This window comes from Marmota flaviventris, chromosome 7 (assembly GCF_047511675.1).
Source record: "Marmota flaviventris isolate mMarFla1 chromosome 7, mMarFla1.hap1, whole genome shotgun sequence".
Lineage (NCBI taxonomy): Eukaryota > Metazoa > Chordata > Mammalia > Rodentia > Sciuridae > Marmota > Marmota flaviventris.
In genome coordinates, this window is record NC_092504.1 from 7231439 (window position 1) to 7252733 (window position 21295).

General features: G+C 42.2%; 1 protein-coding gene across 1 annotated transcript in view; it reads right to left on the reverse strand.

The window, feature by feature from the left end:
* Clnk (cytokine dependent hematopoietic cell linker) overlaps nt 1-21295 on the reverse strand; it is a 169013-nt gene that overhangs the window by 128219 nt on the left and 19499 nt on the right. The window contains exon 3 of the mRNA XM_034635913.2: nt 19889-19941. Within this exon, the coding sequence (XP_034491804.2) occupies nt 19889-19941 (53 nt within the window). The remainder of the gene's footprint in view (nt 1-19888; nt 19942-21295) is intronic.

Consider the following 21295-nt stretch of genomic DNA (forward strand, 5'->3'; position numbering starts at 1 on the left):
CTCTGTCATAGCACTTGTTGCCACTAGTGGCTGATGATGTGGTGTAAAGACACAGAGAAGGGATGACTGACAGAACCAGACATTCAGGACACTCTCCCAGTGCCAGTCATGGTCCCATCTGTAACAGAGCTCACGCGATACCTGAGAAGCAAATAAACATGGTTCAAGGGGACTTTTTAACTCTGTTGTTCTAGGACTCTGTGTGCCTCTTGAGATATCACTTCCTCTCCTTTCTCAAGGTAAAACCTTATAATTCTTCCTGTTTAAGTAGGAATGACACAAGTGCTTAACTCAGACAGACTTGAGTTTACATACTTAACTGCCTAATCTTTCTCTTTGGAGATAATAGTACATTTAATTCTCATTCATTCTTTAGGAGGATCCTATGGCATAATATATATGCTGGTACATAGTGAGCATTTAAAAAATGGCACACGTACACAAACAGATGCACACAAACTCTCTCTCTCTCTCTCTCTCTCTCTCTCTCACGCACACACACACACGTTATAGCTATTTATATAGATGACTGTTTTAAAAAGGTCAGATATGTGTAGCAGTTAGTTTGAATGCCTTTTTGTTTTTAAACAAAGCATAACCAAATGTGAATTAGAGTCTGCACCTTGCAAAGTTATGGTTTATTTTTAAATCCAGACAGCTTTGGCATTTGAAAGGACAGTCTATGCCACTTGTGTGTCAGCTCAGGAAATAGGCCCAAGACTTGAAGTGCAAAGTGAAATGACTCGATGATGGGTATCCAGGACATGTTATCAGCTTTGGAGCAGATGTGTCCAAGCAAATCCATTTTGTCAAGAAGAAATTCTCGCCTGCTCGTGAACCTCTGAAAAGAACAGAGCGAAGGCAGAAGTGGGCCCACAAGCTATGTGCTTCCCAGCTCCCCTGCAATCAAGGAAGAGGAGTGCTGCCTTCCCTGAGCCAGGCCAGGGCCCTCACCTTTCTTTCCTTTTCATTGTACACACACTTTGAAGCTGCATTTCATTATTACAATTCTATAAATGAAACTATCTGTGACTCTCAGGAGCCAAAGCATCAACATTCAAATCATGATTCCTGACTATTGATAAACTCTAGGACTGACTTTGAGCAGATAGCAACTGGCTCAACCCCAGGACTATTTTTTAAGCCATTGGTGTGGCAACATTAAAAGTATTTGCTGAAAAAAGTCTTGTTGTCAACACTACCCTGAGGAAACTTGTCGTCAAGGCAGTCTGTCCTTGGGTAGAGTTTTTCCTCTCTTTTTGTTGCCATCACTGAACATTGTACACCCCTCCAACCCAATGCTGTCTGGGGGGTATTTTCAATTGTGTGTCTCCAGGCCTACATACTATGAGCTGCTCAGGAGCTGCTTACATCACCAGCACCTGTTTGGGTGGGTACGGGCTGGGTGTGACACATAAGAGTCACAGTTCATCCTAGGCTGGCCCTGGGGTTACCACCCCAAACACATTGTCCCTCAAGAGATCCTTTTCTCAATTATTTTTCTATGTGACCCTTTGGTTAAAAGTGGGGATTGTGAAATTTCAGTTATGGTCTCAGGCTCTTTGGGAGATCCTTAAACTCTTCCATCCTTTTATCCTTCCTGATTACTTTTATGAGGTCTGAGCTGGTAGATTAAGAATGTGAAGTCCTTTAGGGCTTGGATATAGCTAGACATCTGTCCCCTTTGGATCTTGAATTATTTTAGCAGGAAATTTTAGATTCTTTGTTAGTCATTAATTCCAGTGAAGACAAAGAGGACAACTTAGTTGGGACAGAGGAGTCAGAGGAGCCCTTATTTATGGTCATGTATATGAACTTTATGATAGGACTTGTGGGAAAATGCCATGTTAACTCCTCGTAGGATATGGATATGAACTGCTTATCAGCAGTTGCAGGGAGAGAAATACTCCATACCAGGTACCTACTGTGTGAGGCTTTTCCTATATATCCCAGTATTTTCCAGAGGGCAGCGTTATAATCATCACTTCACAGAGAAGAAACTAACTGTAAGAACAATTGCTTCATCTGTTCATTCAGCCCACCCACACAAGACATTATTCCAGGTGATGGATATGTAAGAATGATGAACTTGGAAGCTGCTCTGAAGCCCAGAAATGTTCCTCCAATCCTTCAAAGGCTAGCATGGATTATACTCTGACTATATTCCAAGTTTACAGATTCTAAGTCAGTGCTCATTCCACTGCATGAAACTGTGTCAAATCTAGTCATTCCATTATGACATCTCAGGATACTAGCGGGTACGGGAAAATTCATCTTCTGCATAGTTTGCAAACTGAAGAAATGGCGAAATGTTTTCCATTTCACTTGTACCTCATTCTTTAAGACAGGCTCACAATCTTTATACTGATATTCTCAGCTAGCTAACTTTCTGTATAGAATATTATGCAATGCGATATCAGATCCTTATGATCCCTTTAAACTGATTAAAATCTTTTCCATGCATGAACTCAGGTGACATCTTGTGAGATATACTTTTATCTGTGCTTTGTAGATGAGGAAAATGACCAATTTATCTGACTCCTATTTGCTGCTAGATGCTGAGCTATTATTACCTGATGACTCTAATAAAAAAAAGCAACTAACAATTAACAGACACGTGCTGATAGGTATTTCTCATGTACTTTACAAATATTTCTTAAAAGTCTCATCTGGCAGATGATGGAGGGAAGATTGGCACTGTGGTCCAGCTGATTTCAAGGCTTAATCTCTTTTCACATAATCTCTTTTCATAGTGGCTGTAGTCATCTATATTCAGGATCAAACATTCTGCCATTTCAAGCAGTAGCATTTGAAATATGCTGGAGAAAATGGGTAGAGGTTATTATATCTTTTTTTTTTATAAGGGGGCACAAAGATTATAGAAGAAAGGTCGTGTCTGGGGTCACAGAGCTTGTGAGTGTTCCGGAGAGAACCATATCTCAGGCTTCCTGATTCTGAGTCAATGGCTCCCCACTCTGTTCCATTTTTTGGGACCTTCATGCCCAAAGCTTGAGAGAACAAAGCATCTCAGTAGTAACACAAATTTCTCTCAAAGACTTCTCAAACATCTCATGGCTCTTTTCTATTTCAGGACTTCAACATCCACTATCCTAGGGATGTGTTTCCCTGAGAGTGAGAACCTAATGTGGGATATGTCCACTAGCCCTGGGTAATGCCCCCTCTCTCATCTGGCAAGCCAGAGAGATCCAGCTCTCCCACCTTAATGGATGGGCTAGTTCCTGAAGCCTTTCTTTCTCAAGAGTAAATATAATGAGATAATGTCTTCAAATAGGAGTAGCACAAAATTTGGCATGTAGAGGAGTTTAGTCCTTGCACAGTAGATGAGCATTTGCAAACCTTTATGAATCACATTAAGAACACACCAGTCCCAGAGATGTATTACTTTTCTTAACATGAAAATAACAGCACCATCAGTAAAGCTGAAATACAGTATCTTTTTTCTCCTATTTTAACTGAAATACAAATTTTAAAAAATTGAATTCCAATTTATGTATTTTATCTTACTTTTCTGAAGCATAATAGACACTTGACTGAACATTCCTTTGAAAACATTTTTAATAACTTAGTTTTCAATCAATATCTGGCAAGAGTAAAGACTACTACTTAAAGTGAGCCCAAAACTCAAGGAAAGCGAGTGAAGGAGAGAACCCAGAGGGGCAGCGGAGCACTGGAGTCGGCTCTCCTCAGTGCCTTTGCTAACACGAGAGAGTGGCCTTTGGTTTCCAATGGCCTGGCAGAGCATGGGGGACTTGAAACAAAGCCCAGGTGACCTGCGCTGTGGAACAGTCTGGAAGGAGTGCAGAGAGGGAATGTGATAGGAGGAGTCTGGTGGGAGACTCCAGCCCCATGGTCTACTGGACCCAGAAGAGCTGACACTCAGTGCAAGGGTGGACTGCAGTCTGCCTTCTGCATGCTCAAGCACTGGTACCTCACTGACGTCTTCCCCCTGAGATTTTGTAAACACACATGGATTTCCAGCCTAGATTTGTGCAATGCCTTCAGCCTGAGTTGTGTAAGGAAGTCCTGTCTTGTTCCTTCTTGTACCTGACAAAAGGCAAATCCAAATCCTCTGAGCACACCTTCAGCATGAGCTTCAGAGGATTCCCACCGATTAACTGCTAAGAAATATGTTATACTGACAAAATCAAAGACTTAAGGTAAGGAAGCACTGGCAAGAGCTAGAAGAAACTATGCACAACAGAATTGGCAGCTCAGTCTTTACGTGTTGAAATTATCAGAGCATATAAACTAAGAGTATGTACTATGTGTAAGGAAAAAATGAGAGGATTTAAACAACTTAACAAAACTCCTGTGGATATTTCTAAAACATTGCATTCAGCTATGGCAGAAAAGGCACATAGGAAAAGGGGTCCATGTTTATACATAAAGCATTTTCTAAAAAACTCCCACGAAATAGCAGCATGAGGACTATAACCACTATGTGGTCAGGTTACAATACATTATGAAAAATCTGAATTTATTTTTCAATCCGTAAGCCATGAGTCAAATAAAAAATGGTAAATGGGAATAAAAATACTTAAAGTTGAAGAGTAATATAACATGTGGAACTGAAATATTTATTTTAGAAAAGAAAAAGAGTTAAAATTTAATTGCAAAAGCACCTGACTTTGTAGATCTATAAAATAACAAAGCAAAATACCAAGAACATACAGAAAGTGAACTAGTAAAGATAAGAGCAGAATGTGGGAGATAAAATTATAATGCAGAGGACTTATGGAAATATGAGCCTTTCGCAAACTTGATCAGGAATAAAAGGGAACACACTGGCAGACTAAATCAGACTTGCTGAAGAGGAAATAATTAGGCTCACAGAGGTTAAAAAGATAAGAGAGTATCAGTGAATAAACAGATATTTAGAAAAAATACAACAAAAATTACTCATGAAGGAACAGTAAAATTATTTTTCTTTAACCAACAATGATATTGTATTAATAACTAAAAATCTTCCCCCAAGAAAGTCCAAGATCATTTTATTGATTTAGAAATATATTATTCCTCATCATACAATCTCTTGTCCTGAATAGGAAATTGGGAAATGCTCTGCTTTATTTGCTGAAGCTAGCACAGACCTGGTGCCAATAACCATCAAGGAGAGTAGGGAAAAAGAATACAATAGGCCATTCTCACTAATACTAGTAATCCATTGCGCCAGTATATTTTAAAAATATGTATTACAACCAAATTCAATGTATCTCAGAAATTCAACTTTTGCTTAACCTTAGGAAAGTCATTAATATAAATGCTTACATTAACAGAAAGGAAAGGGAAAATACACACTCATTTTAACCAATACAGAAAAATATTAAGTAAATTTAATTCACTTTTTAAACTTAAAAAAAAACTAAAGACTGGTGACAACTAAGCCTCAACCTGACATTCAAAGAGTACCCACATCTGAAATAAACCTGGGTTTTGTGGTAAAGCAATGAGTTCCCTTCCCAGACAATGAACCAGGATGCCCACTTTACCACTTTAGTTTAGCACTGTTCTGGGGATTCTCACCAAAGACATCAGACAAGGAGAAAAGGACAAGAAATGGGGAGGAAGGAATCTAATTAAGTGACTTACGGATTACACTCTTATCTACCTAACATATACAACAGAGTCAGCGGCCAGATGAGCAGAATTGACAAACAACATTTAGGGGGCTTGCTGTACTCATTAATTTATGATTAAAAAAAAAAAAAAATATATATATATATATACATACACATTAATTTATGATTTTAAAATATACATATATACACACATTAATTTATGATTTTAAAAGATATACATATGTATATATATCTTTTAAAATCATAAATTAATGTGATACACACACATGTATATATGTATGGCAGTGGAACATATCAAACTCTTTATGATTCATTCCTTCATTCTTTCATATGTGTGTGTGTGTGTATGTGTGCGTGTGTTTGTGTATGTGTGTGTATGTGTATATACACACCAACAAAAAAAAACTTGAGAAAAAAAAAGATTTTGCTATCTTAGCATTCAAAATATCAGTAAAATATGTAAAGTGCCTGGAAATTAATCTCTTACAAGATCCCAAGGTCCAGTTCCTTCAAAAGAAAACTGCAAAATCTCATTGAATTATGTTGAATAAATTCTTTTTCTCTGGAGATATATAAAGTGTTCATGAACTGGAAGACTTAATATCAAAAGAAAGTCATTTCTCTTTAAATTTATCCATAGATTTAAAGTAATTTCTATCAAAATCTGAGAGAGATTTTGATTGGCATTGCATTAAACCTATAGAGAACTTTTGGTAATATCGCCATTTTGATGATGTTAGTTCTGCCTATCCATGAACAGGGTATATTTTTCCATCTTCTAAGATCTTCTTCTATTTCTCTCTTAAGGGTTCTGTAGATTTCATTGTATAAGTCTTTCACCTCTTTTGTTAGGTTGATTCCCAAGTATTTTATTTTTTTTGAAGATATTGTGAATGGAGTGGTTGTCCTCATTTCCATTTCAGAGGATTTGTCGCTGATATACAGGAATGCCTTTGATTTATGCGTGTTGATTTTATATCCTGCCACTTTGCTGAATTCATTTATTAGCTCTAATAGTTTCTTTGTAGACCCTTTTGGGTCTGCTAGGTATAGAATCATGTCATCTGCAAATAGTGATAATTTAAGTTCTTCTTTTCCTATTTTGATGCCTTTAATTTCTTTCGTCTGTCTAATTGCTCTGGCCAGTGTTTCGAGAACTATGTTGAACAGAAGTGGTGAGAGAGGGCATCCCTGTCTTGTTCCAGATTTTAGAGGGAATGCCTTCAATTTTTCTCCATTCAGAATGATGCTAGCCTGAGGCTTAGCATAGATTGCTTTTACAATATTGAGGTATGTTCCTGTTATCCCTAGTTTTTCTAGAGTTTTGAACATAAAGGGATGCTGTACTTTGTCGAATGCTTTTTCCGCATCTATCGAGATGATCATATGGTTCTTATTTTTAAGTCTATTGATGTGGTGAATAACGTTTATTGATTTCCTTATATTGAACCAGCCTTGCATCCCAGGGATGAATCCTACTTGATCATGGTGCACAATTTTTTTGATGTGCCTTTGTATCCGAGTGGCCAGAATTTTATTGAGGATTTTTGCATCTAGGTTCATTAGAGATAATCAAAATCCCAACGGCATTTCTTGTAGAAATAGAGAAAGCAATCATGAAATTCATATGGAAAAATAAAAGACCCAGAATAGCAAAAACAATGCTAAGCAGGAAGTGTGAATCAGGCGGTATAGCGATACCAGACTTCAAACTATATTACAGAGCAATAGTAACAAAAACAGCATGGTACTGGTACCAAAACAGGCGGGTGGACCAATGGTACAGAATAGAGGACACAGAAACCAATCCACAAAACTACAACTATCTTATATTTGATAAAGGGTCTAAAAGCATGCAATGGAGGAAGGATAGCATCTTCAACAAATGGTGCTGGGAAAACTGGAAATCCATATGCAACAAAATGAAACTGAATCCCTTTCTCTCGCCATGCACAAAAGTTAATTCAAAATGGATCAAGGAGCTTGATATCAAATCAGAGACGCGCCGTCTGATAGAAGAGAAAGTTGGCTACGATCTACAGTCGGTGGGGTCGGGCTCCAAATTCCTCAATAGGACACCCATAGCACAAAAGTTAATAACTAGAATCAACAAATGGGACTTACTCAAACTAAAAAGTTTTTTCTCAGCAAAAGATACAATAAGAGAGGTAAATAGAGAGCCTACATCCTGGGAACAAATCTTTACTCCTCACACCTCAGATAGAGCCCTAATATCCAGAGTATACAAAGAGCTCAAAAAATTAGACAATAAGAGAACAAACAACCCAATCAACAAATGGGCCAAGGACCTGAACAGACACTTCTCAGAGGAGGACATACAGTCAATCAACAAGTACATGAAAAAATGCTCACCATCTCTAGCAGTCAGAGAAATGCAAATCAAAACCACCCTAAGATACCATCTCACTCCAGTTAGATTGGCAGCCATTATGAAGTCAAACAACAACAAGTGCTGGCGAGGATGTGGGGAAAAGGGTACACTTGTACATTGCTGGTGGGACTGCAAATTGGTGCAGCCAATTTGGAAAGCAGTATGGAGATTTCTTGGAAAGCTGGGAATGGAGCCACCATTTGACCCAGCTATTCCCCTTCTCGGTCTATTCCCTAAAGACCTAAAAAGAGCATGCTACAGGGACACTGCTACATCGATGTTCATAGCAGCACAATTCACAATAGCTAGACTGTGGAACCAACCTAGATGCCCTTCAATGGATGAATGGATAAAAAAAATGTGGCATTTATACACAATGGAGTATTACTCTGCATTAAAAAATGACAAAATCATAGAATTTACAGGGAAATGGATGGCATTAGAGCAGATTATGCTAAGTGAAGCTAGCCAATCCCTAAAAAACAAATGTCTAATGTCTTCTTTGATATAAGGAGAGTAGCTAAGAACAGAGTAGGGTCGAAGAGCATGAGAAGAAGATTAACATTAAACAGGGATGAGAGGTGGGAGGGAAAGGGAGAGAGAAGGGAAAATGCATGGAAATGGAAGGAGACCCTCAGAGGTATACAAAAGTACATACAAGAGGAAGTGAGGGGAAGGGGAAAAATAATACAAGGGGGACAAACGAATGTCAGTAAAGGGGGCAGAGAGAGAAGAGGGGAGGGGAGGGGAGGGGAGGGGAGGGGGGATAGTAGAGGATAGGAAAGACAGCAGAATACAACAGACACTAGTATGGCAATATGTAAATCAATGGATGTGTAACTGACGTGATTCTGCAATCTGTATATGGGGTAAAAATGGGAGCTCATAACCCACTTGAATCAAATTGTGAAATATGATATATCAAGAACTATGTAATGTTTTGAACAGCCAACAATAAAAAATTAAAAAAAAAAAAAAATCTGAGAGAGAGAGAGAGAGAGAGAGAGAGAGAGAGAGAGAGACTCTATTGATAAGACTATTCAATATTCACATGAAAGGACAAAGTTTCACAAGTGAATTAATTGATGTACAAGCTGGGGCATGTCAATTTCTAGACATCATGAATTATTATAAAGTTATACTAATTAGGACTTGTGGAACTGACGTGGGGTAGATATCCTAATTATGCCATGGGAGAGAAGGCCCCACCTGGCACCTGTGTAAGAGAACTTGGTATGCAGAACTGGCATTGCCCATCAGTGGGGGCGGGTAGAATTTTTAAAATGAGATGCTGAGAAATTTTTTGTCCACATGAACAAAAGTGATCACCCCTTTACACCAAGCACAAAGTAATCAACCCCATTATGCTAAAAAAGGACAAATTTTATCATGTTTGGAATTAAATATGAAAGGTGATCTTAATGATACCAGGTTAAGTTTCTTTAAACAATGAAGAAAATGAAAGGATTGATAGAGTTTGATATGTTTCACTGCCTAAAATTGTGGTCATCAAAATAAATAAATATATAAATAAAAAATAATGAAGATTTTAAGTCACAAACTGGGTAAAGTGAACAGAATATATAACTTGTACAAATCAATATAAAGAAAAAAAAAAGACAAGAGGCCTGACAGAAAAGTGAGTGAAATATTTGAAATGTACTCTGTGTAGAAGAGAAAAACAGCTCAGCCACATCCTTAGTCAACAAGATGTAAGTTAAAACCACCAGTCAGTTTGGTAAAGACTAAAACTGACAATATGGTGGGGTGATAAGGTCCTGTGGTGAGATTGTCACTCACATCTCTTGTGGGAGCCTACAATGGCCCGGTGAATTGGAGACCCTGACACTGCGTGACAGAGTTGAAGGCACACTTACCCTGGACCCCAGAAATCTCAATTCTAGGAATCTATCCTGCTTACAATACTGGTACCAGGACACACCAACTAGATTGGTCTTAGCAGCATCAGTGTAAGAAGATCCAGGAATCAACTCAAATGTTTACAGGACAGAGGATGAATCAATACATAAGGAAATATTAGATGGCCATGAAATTGAAGAAACAGGGGCTCTCCAAAGTTGCACGGATTATCTGTGAGTCAGGGCAGTTAGAAAACAGATTGTCTTACAATAATAGCTAGCAGAGAGAGAGAGAGCTTACACTATGTTCCAGGGAACATTTTACAGGGAGTATTTTAAATGTGTTATATGAATTGGCTCATTCAGTCTTCACAAGATCACTATGAAATGCGCATATTATTATTCCCATTTTGTGGTTGAGGAGACAAGCACAGGAGTTGACCATCTTGCTTGAGATGCTACAGCTGGCGACTGCAGAACCGGGAAGTCTGGGGACAGAATACATCCTGTAGCATGAGAATCTAATTAAGTGACTTACAGATGACACTCTTATCTACCTAACATATACAACAGAGTCAACAGTATGAGAGAACTGGCTGAAATTAAGAAGCAGGCAAAACTAAAGCGTTTCTGATGATACAAACACACATAGTAACCAAGCCTTGAATACAGAGTTATGTAAATAAACTTAGTGAACGATTAACACAAGATTCAGGATGCTGTTTTCTGGGACGTGAGGAGCTGTGGTAACGGAAGCATCATCTGACATCACTAAATTGAGAATGGTTACACTGATCCGAACCCTTCTACTCTTCCTGATATCTTACATGTTTTAATAACTATTCTTTTATATCTAATCAATATTTAAAGCAATTGGAAGAATCAAAGGGAGAACATGAAACCTGGCTGACAGAGACACTTCATGTTTCTCCTTCATGACTGGCGTGGCTGTGGGTAAGGCCCTTGGCAGGGTCCACAGAAACTGAACTGGATATAGAATTTTCACTATTCAAAGAATTTTTCTTCAAACAAACAACACTGCCAACAGTGGCGGCACTGATGCCTCTGATTGCAGCCCCACCAAAAGCAAGCCCTGCAGCCCCCGGAGCCCACCCGGAGCAGGCTCTACAAATTGCCCCCCGGACATGGGCCTTCATTCTCCTGATTTTATACCCTGGCTCCTTCTTTTCCCCACTTATAGAGACAGATGAGAAATTAAATTTCACCATCCATCTGAAGTGGTCAGGAAATTCTCTCTCTAATTACTTGGAATCAGTTTTTGAGCACGAAAGTCAAATTATCCATTCAATGTTCCTTCCCACAGTCAATCCTGATGGAGCTCTCCGGTGCTGTCATCGCCTGGGCAGTCCCTCTCCACTGTCTCCTGCATTTGCTGCTTGGTAAGGTCCCACCATTTCTAATCCTCACCTTGCAAGATGCCCCTCCAAGGCCACCCCACCTTTCCTGAGGTCTTGCTCCCAAACAGAACAGCCATCCACTCTGTCCCCGTAGCCCTTGGCTCACAGGTGGGGTGGGAAGCCCCTGAGCATCCTGCTGGCCCACTCTTAGCTGTTTATTGGCTGTCACTCTTGTCCTGAATAAATGTTCTTCACAGCGAGGCTCAAGTCCTGAGAGATTCTGTTGTTCCCTGAATATCTAACAGCCAAGGGCCTTCAGGAACAATATTGTGATGACGTTGGAAGTGGGACACTGTGTACTCCAGCACCCACTGCTGTCTCCACGGCACTCCAAGAGGAGCTTGACACCAGCACCTCTTTTGATCTCCTCTGGTTCGAAGCTGGGAGGGCTCTACCTGGGTTCTCTGGTGCTCTTCCATCTAGATGCTTATCATCAGGGACGCTGAGGATGGTTTCACGACCCTCATTGTGGTGCCTTGTGTCCCCACCTCTCTGTCTCTCCAAGGACATTTTGCCAAGTCCTCGCTGCATGATTTGGCCTTCTCGTAGCATGGTGGTCACCACCCAAGACCTGGGTGGAAGCTGACTTCCGTAGACAGGAAGCAGCGCTGCCTGGACAGTGGAAGGGAAGTCTGAGATCTGGCACCGGTGCTCTTCTGTCTGTTGGTCACAACTGTCACAGGCTCATGAAAGTCAGAAGAGGTGGAGAAGCAGATTCCTCTGAATGGGGTGTGTGCAGGTCACATGGCAGAATACCACTTGGGGTGGGAAACATCGATGTAGCCTTCTTTGGGCACACTATTGGCTCGCCCTGTGGAATGCCCTCTATGTGACACCACGGTGGTGCTGAATATAGTGTGTGTGTGTGTGTGTGTGTGTGTGTGTGTTGCCACTTCAATTCTCCACAACCCTTTAACAAAGTTACTATCACTGTTTTAATTTAACAAAGAAAACGAGGCCTGAAGAGCCTAATAGGTGTCTCATGTGTCACATCCAGTGAGTGGCAGAGGGATATTCCCATCAGGTTATGCTGGAGTCTGAACTCTTGATCACTGAAGTACTTGGTGTCACTACCATGAGAACTAAGTCAATGTTTGACTTTCATATCTGCTTCCATGGATTAACCTCAGCAGGATTCTTTTTAAGCTCTTAAAATCTCCAAAAAATTACTTCTAATAATTTTTAAAATAAAACTAATAGAGCAGAAGGCAAGGCAAGATTGGACAGAAGCAGGAGGTGCTCAGTCACGCTCCTCTGTGACCCAGTCTCTATTCACCTGGGATGTCTAGGCAGCCTGATCTCCAGGAAATCCCCTTTCCTCCCTTCAATGCATTCTTTTTCCAGAACTTCCTCGTGGACAGTGGTCCCAAATCTTATCCATACAAAGCTTTTGGCAATCATTTCATCATACCCGTAGCACTTGGACATGACCAAAGGTTTTCATGAATTCAGTTCTCTATGCCTTCTGTGCAGGGGAATATACTGGGTATCAATGAGAGGAGACGTGCAAGTGGCTGTCAGCTTGGTCTTCATGGATGATCCCATCATCAGTGATGGACCTTATTTCCAATTCTTGGCAACACATTTACATAATCAAATACTTTGCATTCATTATAAATTGTCACTGTCATTAGTTTCTCCAAACACTGGCCTAGCTCATAAGATTCCCAGGGGTTGCTTGCTTTTTTTTTTTCCCCTTCTAATTGTCAGATAGTAAAACACAGTTTCTTAATATTGAACATGATTCTATTAATAGAAGTTGTCAAATTAGCTCATGAGTTGTATTGTTTTTCAGCAGTGAAAGAATATAAAATAGGGATATCTAAATAACGGAAAGTTGTGTAGCTATAAAAATGATGTTGGTAACATTGGAAAACACCTATAATACATTAAATTAAAAAACAAACTAGAATATGTAATTGTGTAAGGAACCTTAAAAGGAAATGTCCAATAATATTAAACATTCTCTGATGGTTTATCAGTGGTAGTTTTTCTTTATGTATATATTTTTATATTTTCAACTATTCTATAATGAAACGAATGACTTCTATGAACATAACAAAATCAGATATTAAAATAACTCACAGCCTTCTTTGTGATGTCTTTAAAGACAATAACCATGAAAATCCAGCCTTCTGGACAGTCGACAGGAGACCCAGTTTGCTCTCCTAGAAGTCTCCCAAGTGGTGGTGAGCTAGTCCAATCAGCTAGTTCCATCACCAGCTGGCAATATTGTCATTAAGAAAGAGGAAGGTCACCTTAAATCTATCCAGTTCCCATCATGGACCATCGTCACTGTCTTGGAGCCTGAGATACCTGCAGCTCCTGCAGAGGCACCGTGGGCCACGTCTGCAGCCTCTGGAAGCCCTCTCCCCGGCTCTCGCTGTGTTCTCTCACAGCTTGCAGTTTTTTAATTACCAGCCAACCACAAATCTGAGTCCTAGCAGTGCAACTTGGATGGCACCAGAGGACAGGCCCGGCTGGCCGAGGGCTGATTCATAATTACTTCTGGGTAACCAGGAGGGCAGCCATACTGACACTCTGGTAGGTGTAGGACTCTGCTCTCAGGGTGCCAGAATGGCTGCTTCCATTTCCCCCAGATTCAGTGGGATTTACACTTATTAATTCCTGCAAATCAAAATGAAGTCCCTCCCCGAGATCCAAAGCAGGGGTTGTTCACACATCATGAAGGAAAATAATGACCTGGAGTTGACATGGAGTTTGATTTGATCATTTCTACAAGAGAAGGAGGAATCGCCCACTGGGCATCCTTGCGTCCTGGACACTGGGCTGAGGCCTTCCGGGAGGAGCTCTTAGACCCCCACCTGGGGACTCAGTGATTTGACCCTGCAAGGTTTTGAAGGGAAATATGCCTCTAATAAGCAGTCGTTCAGTTTGGTGATGGGTCCCTGATGAGAAATACACAGGGCTTTGTTGTTAATCTTTGCAGAGCTGGTTGATGTGGCACAAAACCATAGACTTTGGAGTCAGAGATGTGTGGCTCTAACTCCTGGCTCTGAATTTGGGGATTTCCTTATTCCCAAGGAGGGGCTCCTGAAACAACATGGGAAGTGCATTTGAGTGCTGAGCAGCCAGGAAACCTGACCCAGAGCCTCATGCAAAATGGCTAGCAGAGTGACCGGCCGGTAGGAGGTGGCCCTTGCCCCTTTATTTCCATGACTGTACACTGAATGCAAGTGAGGAAAATATTTCAAGAAAGAATCATCACTTTGCTTAGTGAAATGAATGAGGTCAATGAATACTAATTAACTCGAAGCTACCTTTGGCCATGTCAACACAGGGAGGAGCTCACTTGCTGCTTGGTAGCTCACCATCTTAGAAGCCAGTGATCTCTTTATCCTGAGTATTCTGGAAGAGTCACAGTTCTTTCTCACAGAGCTGTTGCTGAGGGGTTATACCATGTGGAAGCTCACATTATGCCTCTAAAATCTCTATTTTATTGTTGTTATTAACTGTCAAAACTCTTTCCAAATAAGCAAATGCAAAAGATATGTTTCCTAATGCAAAGAAAAAGCACTAGTTTAACAGTCGACTCTTGGAGTAGGGTCGTGTTGCAGACAGCAGCACACACAGCACTGGTACTGGGGACATTACACAGCCTACTCTAATATTCCTAGAGTTGAGCCTAATCTTGGAGGTAAAACTGCATCATGAGACTCTAAAGATGGCAACTTAAGCATCCAACACCAAGGACAAGATCAACACACCACCAAATAAAACACAGGTTCACCTTATTTCACCCAAGTTCCTTAGCACCAGGAATTCAGAATACTGTGGATGAAACAATAAGACACAAGTTCTGTATACTCTGAAATGTCCCCAGCAAAGTCTGGAGCCACCCCCTCATCAAACACACTATTTTTGTTTTGAAACATGAGGATAGCCCCATTCAGTGGGATGAAGGAAGAATCCACAAAGCCATCTCATGCAGGTCAGACTTCGCTCCCACGTTAGTTACCAAGGTCTTTTGTCATTTCAAAGCCTTTTGCTTTTGACATGATGGCAAAGAGATTGCCAGCCTTATTTTAGTAGTAGCTTTACAACACCATAATTCTGAAGAAAATTTAATAATGCAGGACGATGGCTCATAAAATAAGACAGTATTGAGTGGATGACTGAAAACAATATGGAGTTTTAAAGTTTTCTAAACTTTTAAAACATTCCATGTTGAGGTAGAAAAATGAAGTATCTGAAGCCAAGTAGCGGTTCTTTCTGAGTTCTAGGATAATTGACGATTCTCATTTTCTTCTTTGTGCTTTTGAATGTTTTCTAAAATTGCCACCAGGATTAGAAATAAATTTAACAACAAACAAAGCTAGTTTACTTTTATACCTTCTCAGTGTATTTAAAATTGGGCACTTTCCAGGTACTTGCTCTCCCAGCAGGCCTAGTCTGGGTTCCAGGGGAGCATGGTCTACTCTCTAGAGGATTCTGGCCAGGATGTAGTGTGGCTTACTGGAAAGGGCCTGGAAACAAGGGTTTGGTGACCTTGACTCTCCTGAACACTCAGACCCTCAGCCTCTAGGTTCTCATCAGTCCTGTCCACACTACAGAAGACACACTGGAAACCAAGCCCCAGGGTAGAGCCGGGCGTCTGCAGGCTTGTCTCCTCATCTATCGCTCACAGCACTGGGGTACTCCAAGGAACGAGGCTTTCTGCAGTTCAATGGATGGTTAGGGAATCTGTGCGGTTTGTTACCCAGAAAGTGAATGCAAAATAGTCTGCTAATTTCAGAAGCAATTTAGAATAATGACATCCAGGCCCCTTCTTAACTTGTATGGAGTTTTTCCATCATTTTCTACATAATAGCCAAATGATCTGCTAAACATACGGTTAACACTGTCTGAGAGCAGAGACTAGATCTTCATCATTTTAAGTGAGGCACCTTGCTCAGTGCCTGACTTGCTGTATACGTTATAATAAATAAATGCTGTAGTCAGAACTCATGCAATTATACACAAGGATGTGAGAAGATTTTTCTCATTGTAGGTATGTGCACCTATGTATGTAAATTGTGTGAGTATATATGGCTGTGCAAATATATAGCTGTGCTCACATATGTGCATACATGTGTGTATACAATATCTATTTCTTCTGCATGCATTTGTACTCATTAATTCACTATTAAAGAGCCGAATTGGGGATACTGAGATGGTTTAAATGAGGCCCTCTGAAGTCCGTGCTAAACCCTCATCACCACGGTGATGGTGTTGGGGGTAGAGACTTGGGGAGGTAATGAGGGGTGGAATCCTCAACAATGGCTCTTGTGCCCTCAAAAATGCCACCCAGGGAGCTCCCTCACCCTTCCTCCCAGGTAAGGACACAGAAGGTGCTATCTGTAAACAAGGAAGTGAACCCTCGCCAGACACCACATCTGCCAGCACCTTCTTCTTGGAATTTCCAAGGCTCCAGGACTGTAAGAAATACATTTCTGCTGTTTATGAGTTACCTGACCTAAGGTACTTTGCTATAGCAGCCCAAGCAGACTAAGACAGATAGCAAGGAATTAGTCATAGTCACAAAAGACATTTAGAATTCTAGTCGTAGAATTGTAGGAAATTCTAGGAACAGAATTGTAAGACATCATTCTTCAACCCTGGCTGCACTTAGACCCAACTGAGCACTAAGAAAGTAAGAGGATGGATGTCCAGGTGTTCTGACTTCCTTGGCCTGGGAGAGGAGACTAAGATTGTTCTCTGTCCAGAGCTTCCTTGGTGACTGTACGTTCTGTTGGACTTAGAATCTGCTGCCTTGTGTCAATAGGGTTGACCTTCACCGAGGAAGGAGATGCTCCCCCAAAGGCACATCCCCTGCGTGTGGGGTAAGGGAACATGCATTCCAAACCACATTGACACCAAGTCTGACATGTGGCGCCTCCTCTGAGTCACACCCTGGCCATTGCTGCAGACACTCGTCCAGTGTGTGGGGAAGGAGATATTTCTGAAAACCATTGTTCTAGTCCAGTGCTGCTCAGACTTTGTTGTGTCTAGGATTCAGCTGGGGAGCTGATAAAAATACAGAATCTGATTCAGAATCTAGGCTGGACTCTGCATTTCTAAGAAGCCCTCCGGGGGACGCTGCTTTGACAAAATCCCACAGAGCTGAAAACACTGGGCAGGAGGCCATGGCAGTTGAGGGTAACATAAGAGGGCAGCTTACTCTTCATTTATGTGGTACCAGCATTTATATGGCACCATGAGCTTGATTGACTCAGGCGCGAGCCCATCAGTGGCCTGTGCACCACAGAACTCCCCCTACCTTTATGTGGACAGCTTACTGATCATTTATGTGTCTTTCTCTTTAGTGTGTGTGTGTATGTGGGAGAGTGTTCTCATTTTAATGTTTCTGTTTCATTTCAGGATGGGTTAGCAAGCAATTCCATATAGATTGGTGACCTGAGGCTGCATTAAGAAGAAAGAGTGAAGATGAATTTGGGTTTGACGGGGTGGGGACAGGGATGCTCTGATCTTTGGGAAGAAGTGTTATTCATCGAGGCAACTTCAAGTATGGAGGTAACTAAGACAGGCGGGTGGGCTCCATGTTGGCTCATTCTAAGAGGAGAAAACTGAAGTACATGATGATGGTGTGGCTGGTTCTGTCATCTGTGGCCTGTCAGTTTCACATCTATGGTTACTTTAAAGCTGATATTATGATGCTACCCTGTGGAATGCTTGAGAAGCAGCCATGGCTAAGAGCAGGATTGTCAGTCACCACCCACTGCCCTCAAAGAGGGGTCCAGCGCTGAGAAGAAAGCCCACTGTGGAGTATTGAATGGTGGCCCTAAACAGGTTCATCTGAGTCTCTGTGAATATGACCTTCTTTGGAGAAAGGGTCTTTGCAGATATAATCAAGGATTTTGATATGAAATCATTCTGGATTATCCAGGAGAATACAGGTGAATCTTAAATTAAACAGCAAATGTCTTTATAAGAGAGGAACAGAGGAGACTATAAGACAGGAACAAAATGACAGAGACATAGAGGAGAAGCTCAGGCACACACGGCCTCAAACCAAGGGGAGCCTGGAGCCCCAGGAGCTGGAGGAGGCAGCAAGGATCCCCCCAGATCCTTCACAGTGAGCAGGCCCTGCTGGCATCTTGGTGTTGAATGTGAGCTTCCAGAGCAGCCGGAGAATACATTTCTGTCCCCTTAAGCTGTGCAGGTAGTGGTGATTTCTTAGGACTCTGGCGCGCCTGCCTTACTTCCTGTCCACCATCTCCACAAGCCTCTTGGGTCTGAGCAGCCATCCCCTTCGATGAGTTGCCACAGAGGAAGCGGCTCACTCACCTGACGGCAGCCTTGCCTCCCTTCTCGTGTCCTTCCGGGTTCCCACAGTGGAGGGATCATGGAAGGAGCACTATGTTTGGAACTGGATTTGAATCCATCACTGTGTTCTGTGCCATCCCAGGCAAGTCACCTGGGCCAGGAAGATGATGCCCAGGGGAGCGAGGGGTGCCTGCCCTCCCCGTCCAACCCTGCTTAAGGACCAAAGAGGCAAGGGTAGCTGCTCCCAGTCCAGTGATGATGTTCCGTGAGCTTGATTGACTCAGGCGTGAGCCCATCGGTGGCCTGTGCACCACGGAACTCCCCCTACCTTTATCAGGGCAACCGGATGGACACAAGCTCCAGCTTCCCCCTCCTGTGGGCCTGACCATGGGCAGGTGGAGCACCCTGTCACTGTGGGCATCTGCGGGCAGTCATGACTGGGGCTGTTGGAACACCCACCGTTCCTCCGTGTCTCTCTGGACCCTGGCTCTGTACCATTGTCTGTCACCTGTGCTGGCCCTCAAACTCCCTCTAGGACCTGGGGTCACGGGGAAAACAGGCATGCTTCTTCCTCCAGGCCAGATGTGTTTTCCAAAGGGCTAAGTGACGTTCTCAATATCTCAATGTCACACGGCTGTGAAATGATAGGGCCAGTGGTTTAGGCAGGTTTGCTTGTCTCTGAAACTCACATTCTTTCTGGTGCAGACCCTTTGCCTCTCGGTTCACACCAGAGGAGAACAGCAATGCTGCCCAACCCAGTGGCAAATAAACAAAGCAAATGAATAGGTAAGTTATGCAAATTTTAGAGTTAGTACACCAAATTTTATCGATTTTTTTTTTGGCATTATAAATATTTCTTAAATCTTTGACATCTACTCTTTTGGCTATATTCAAAAGCATCATGTATGCACAACAGTGTTTTTGAATCAGATGTATATTTTGTATCCAAACCAATCACATCATTCATTTTGAGTGTCCGCAGGAGAAAGCTGGACACAGGCTTCCTCCTGGGGAAACAAGGGTCTGAGCTGCTGGTGTTTTCTTAAACCTTCACAAAACTGGGAACGGAGTGACTCATGGTTTTCTGGGTGCCCTTCTAGCAGAAGCCCCTCATCCTTGCTCCAACTACACACCCACTCCCGGTCAGAAAAAGTGGTCTCTTCTCCCAAAACACCATTACTGGAAATGGAGTTGTTTGAGCACCCAAGCACACTTCTGCAGTCCCAGCCTCAGGAAATGCCCTTCCCCTGGGGACACAGTGGCACCATTCCTTAGCACATTGCCCGGGCGATGGCTCCTATCCCCACTAGGAGACGGGAGCACAGTACTTACAGGCTGTTCATCGCTCTCGGCTCACGGTAAATAAGGGGGCTCTTCAACTCAGCCTGTGGAAACAAAAGCAAACGCTTTACCTGATACGTCATATTTGAATTCTGTTGAACACGCTATTGTCGCTTCTTGTTAAAGTTGGGTGCAGGTGTTGGCTTAGAGGAACGATGGAAAGAGAATCAGTGCAGGTCAAGGATGGGTTTATTTCTGGAATGGGTTGGAGGAGGGGACTTTTACCCCTGTCACGCTGTCCTCCTTCTGTCAGCATACATCCCATCTGCCCTGGGGAGCTGAGCAAACTTGCAAACTTGCACTGTGCCTCCTTTTTCCCTGGGGTGCAATTGTGTGCTCCCCTGGGCACCTGGGTGTGCTAGCCCAGATGCTTCGGGTGCTGCTCTGAGTGCAGGGCTTGCCGAAGTGCAGTGCTTTCTTTTCTGAGTGTGACCTCTCTGTGTTTATTGGAGGTTACATTTATGTGCCACTTCACACAGGCCACAGCATTTTGTTTGAGCCCTGTTTTCACCCACAAAGGAGACATTATTAGCTCCCATATAAATTAGCAGCAGTGACTATGGAAATATTCAATATCATTTAATCCACTCAAAGACCCTGGTAGGTATAAAGGAAATTTCTCTCTGTGTCAGGTGGGGGGTTCAACAAGAAACAGGTGGCAACCTCAAATTGGTTAATTTGAGAGCTTTGAATAAAGAGATGCTCTAACATGTGTGGGCAAGATGAAAAGAATCTACAAGGGTCAGAGAAGTATCTGGAGGTGTTAGGCAAGGGCTGTTATGGTGCCTGGTCCTGGAGGGTCATGGAGTGAGTGGTCACCAGAGCCAGAGGCAGGGCTGGGTGGAGAGGGGCTTGGCTCTCAGCTGAGAGAGCACAGGGAGGGAGCTGCAGAGTGTGGAGGGAAAAGCCCCATCTCATGATCCTCCTGCCCTGGATCTCCTCTGCTGTCTCCTATTGACCAAACTGGACAGGAAGCCAGGGAGGTGGAACTATTGATATGGTTTATGTCCATCAGCCTCTGGGGGCTCCCAGCTGAGGAAGAGAGTGGATTTCAGTTAGAGAATGAGAGCCAGGGAGATTAAATTATGTGCCCAAGATCGGCCATCTGCAATAAGAGCCCAGATCCTAAAACTCTTATTTCCTAACCTGTCAGCACTTCATTATCCAACCATTTATCCAATCACCACTTACTGAAAATAGACTTTGTGCAAATATTGTGCCTAATGAGACCTGGTCCCTGCCCTCCAGTGCTCCCAAAACTAAGGAAGTACAGTTTCTGCCTCTTTCTAGCATCAAAATGCTTTGTAAAACTGATGCATCAAAAAACAGAACAACAACAAAAAACCCACAACAGGTCCTAACCCTGCCTTTAAAAGCAAGAGAATCTTTGTAGAAGAG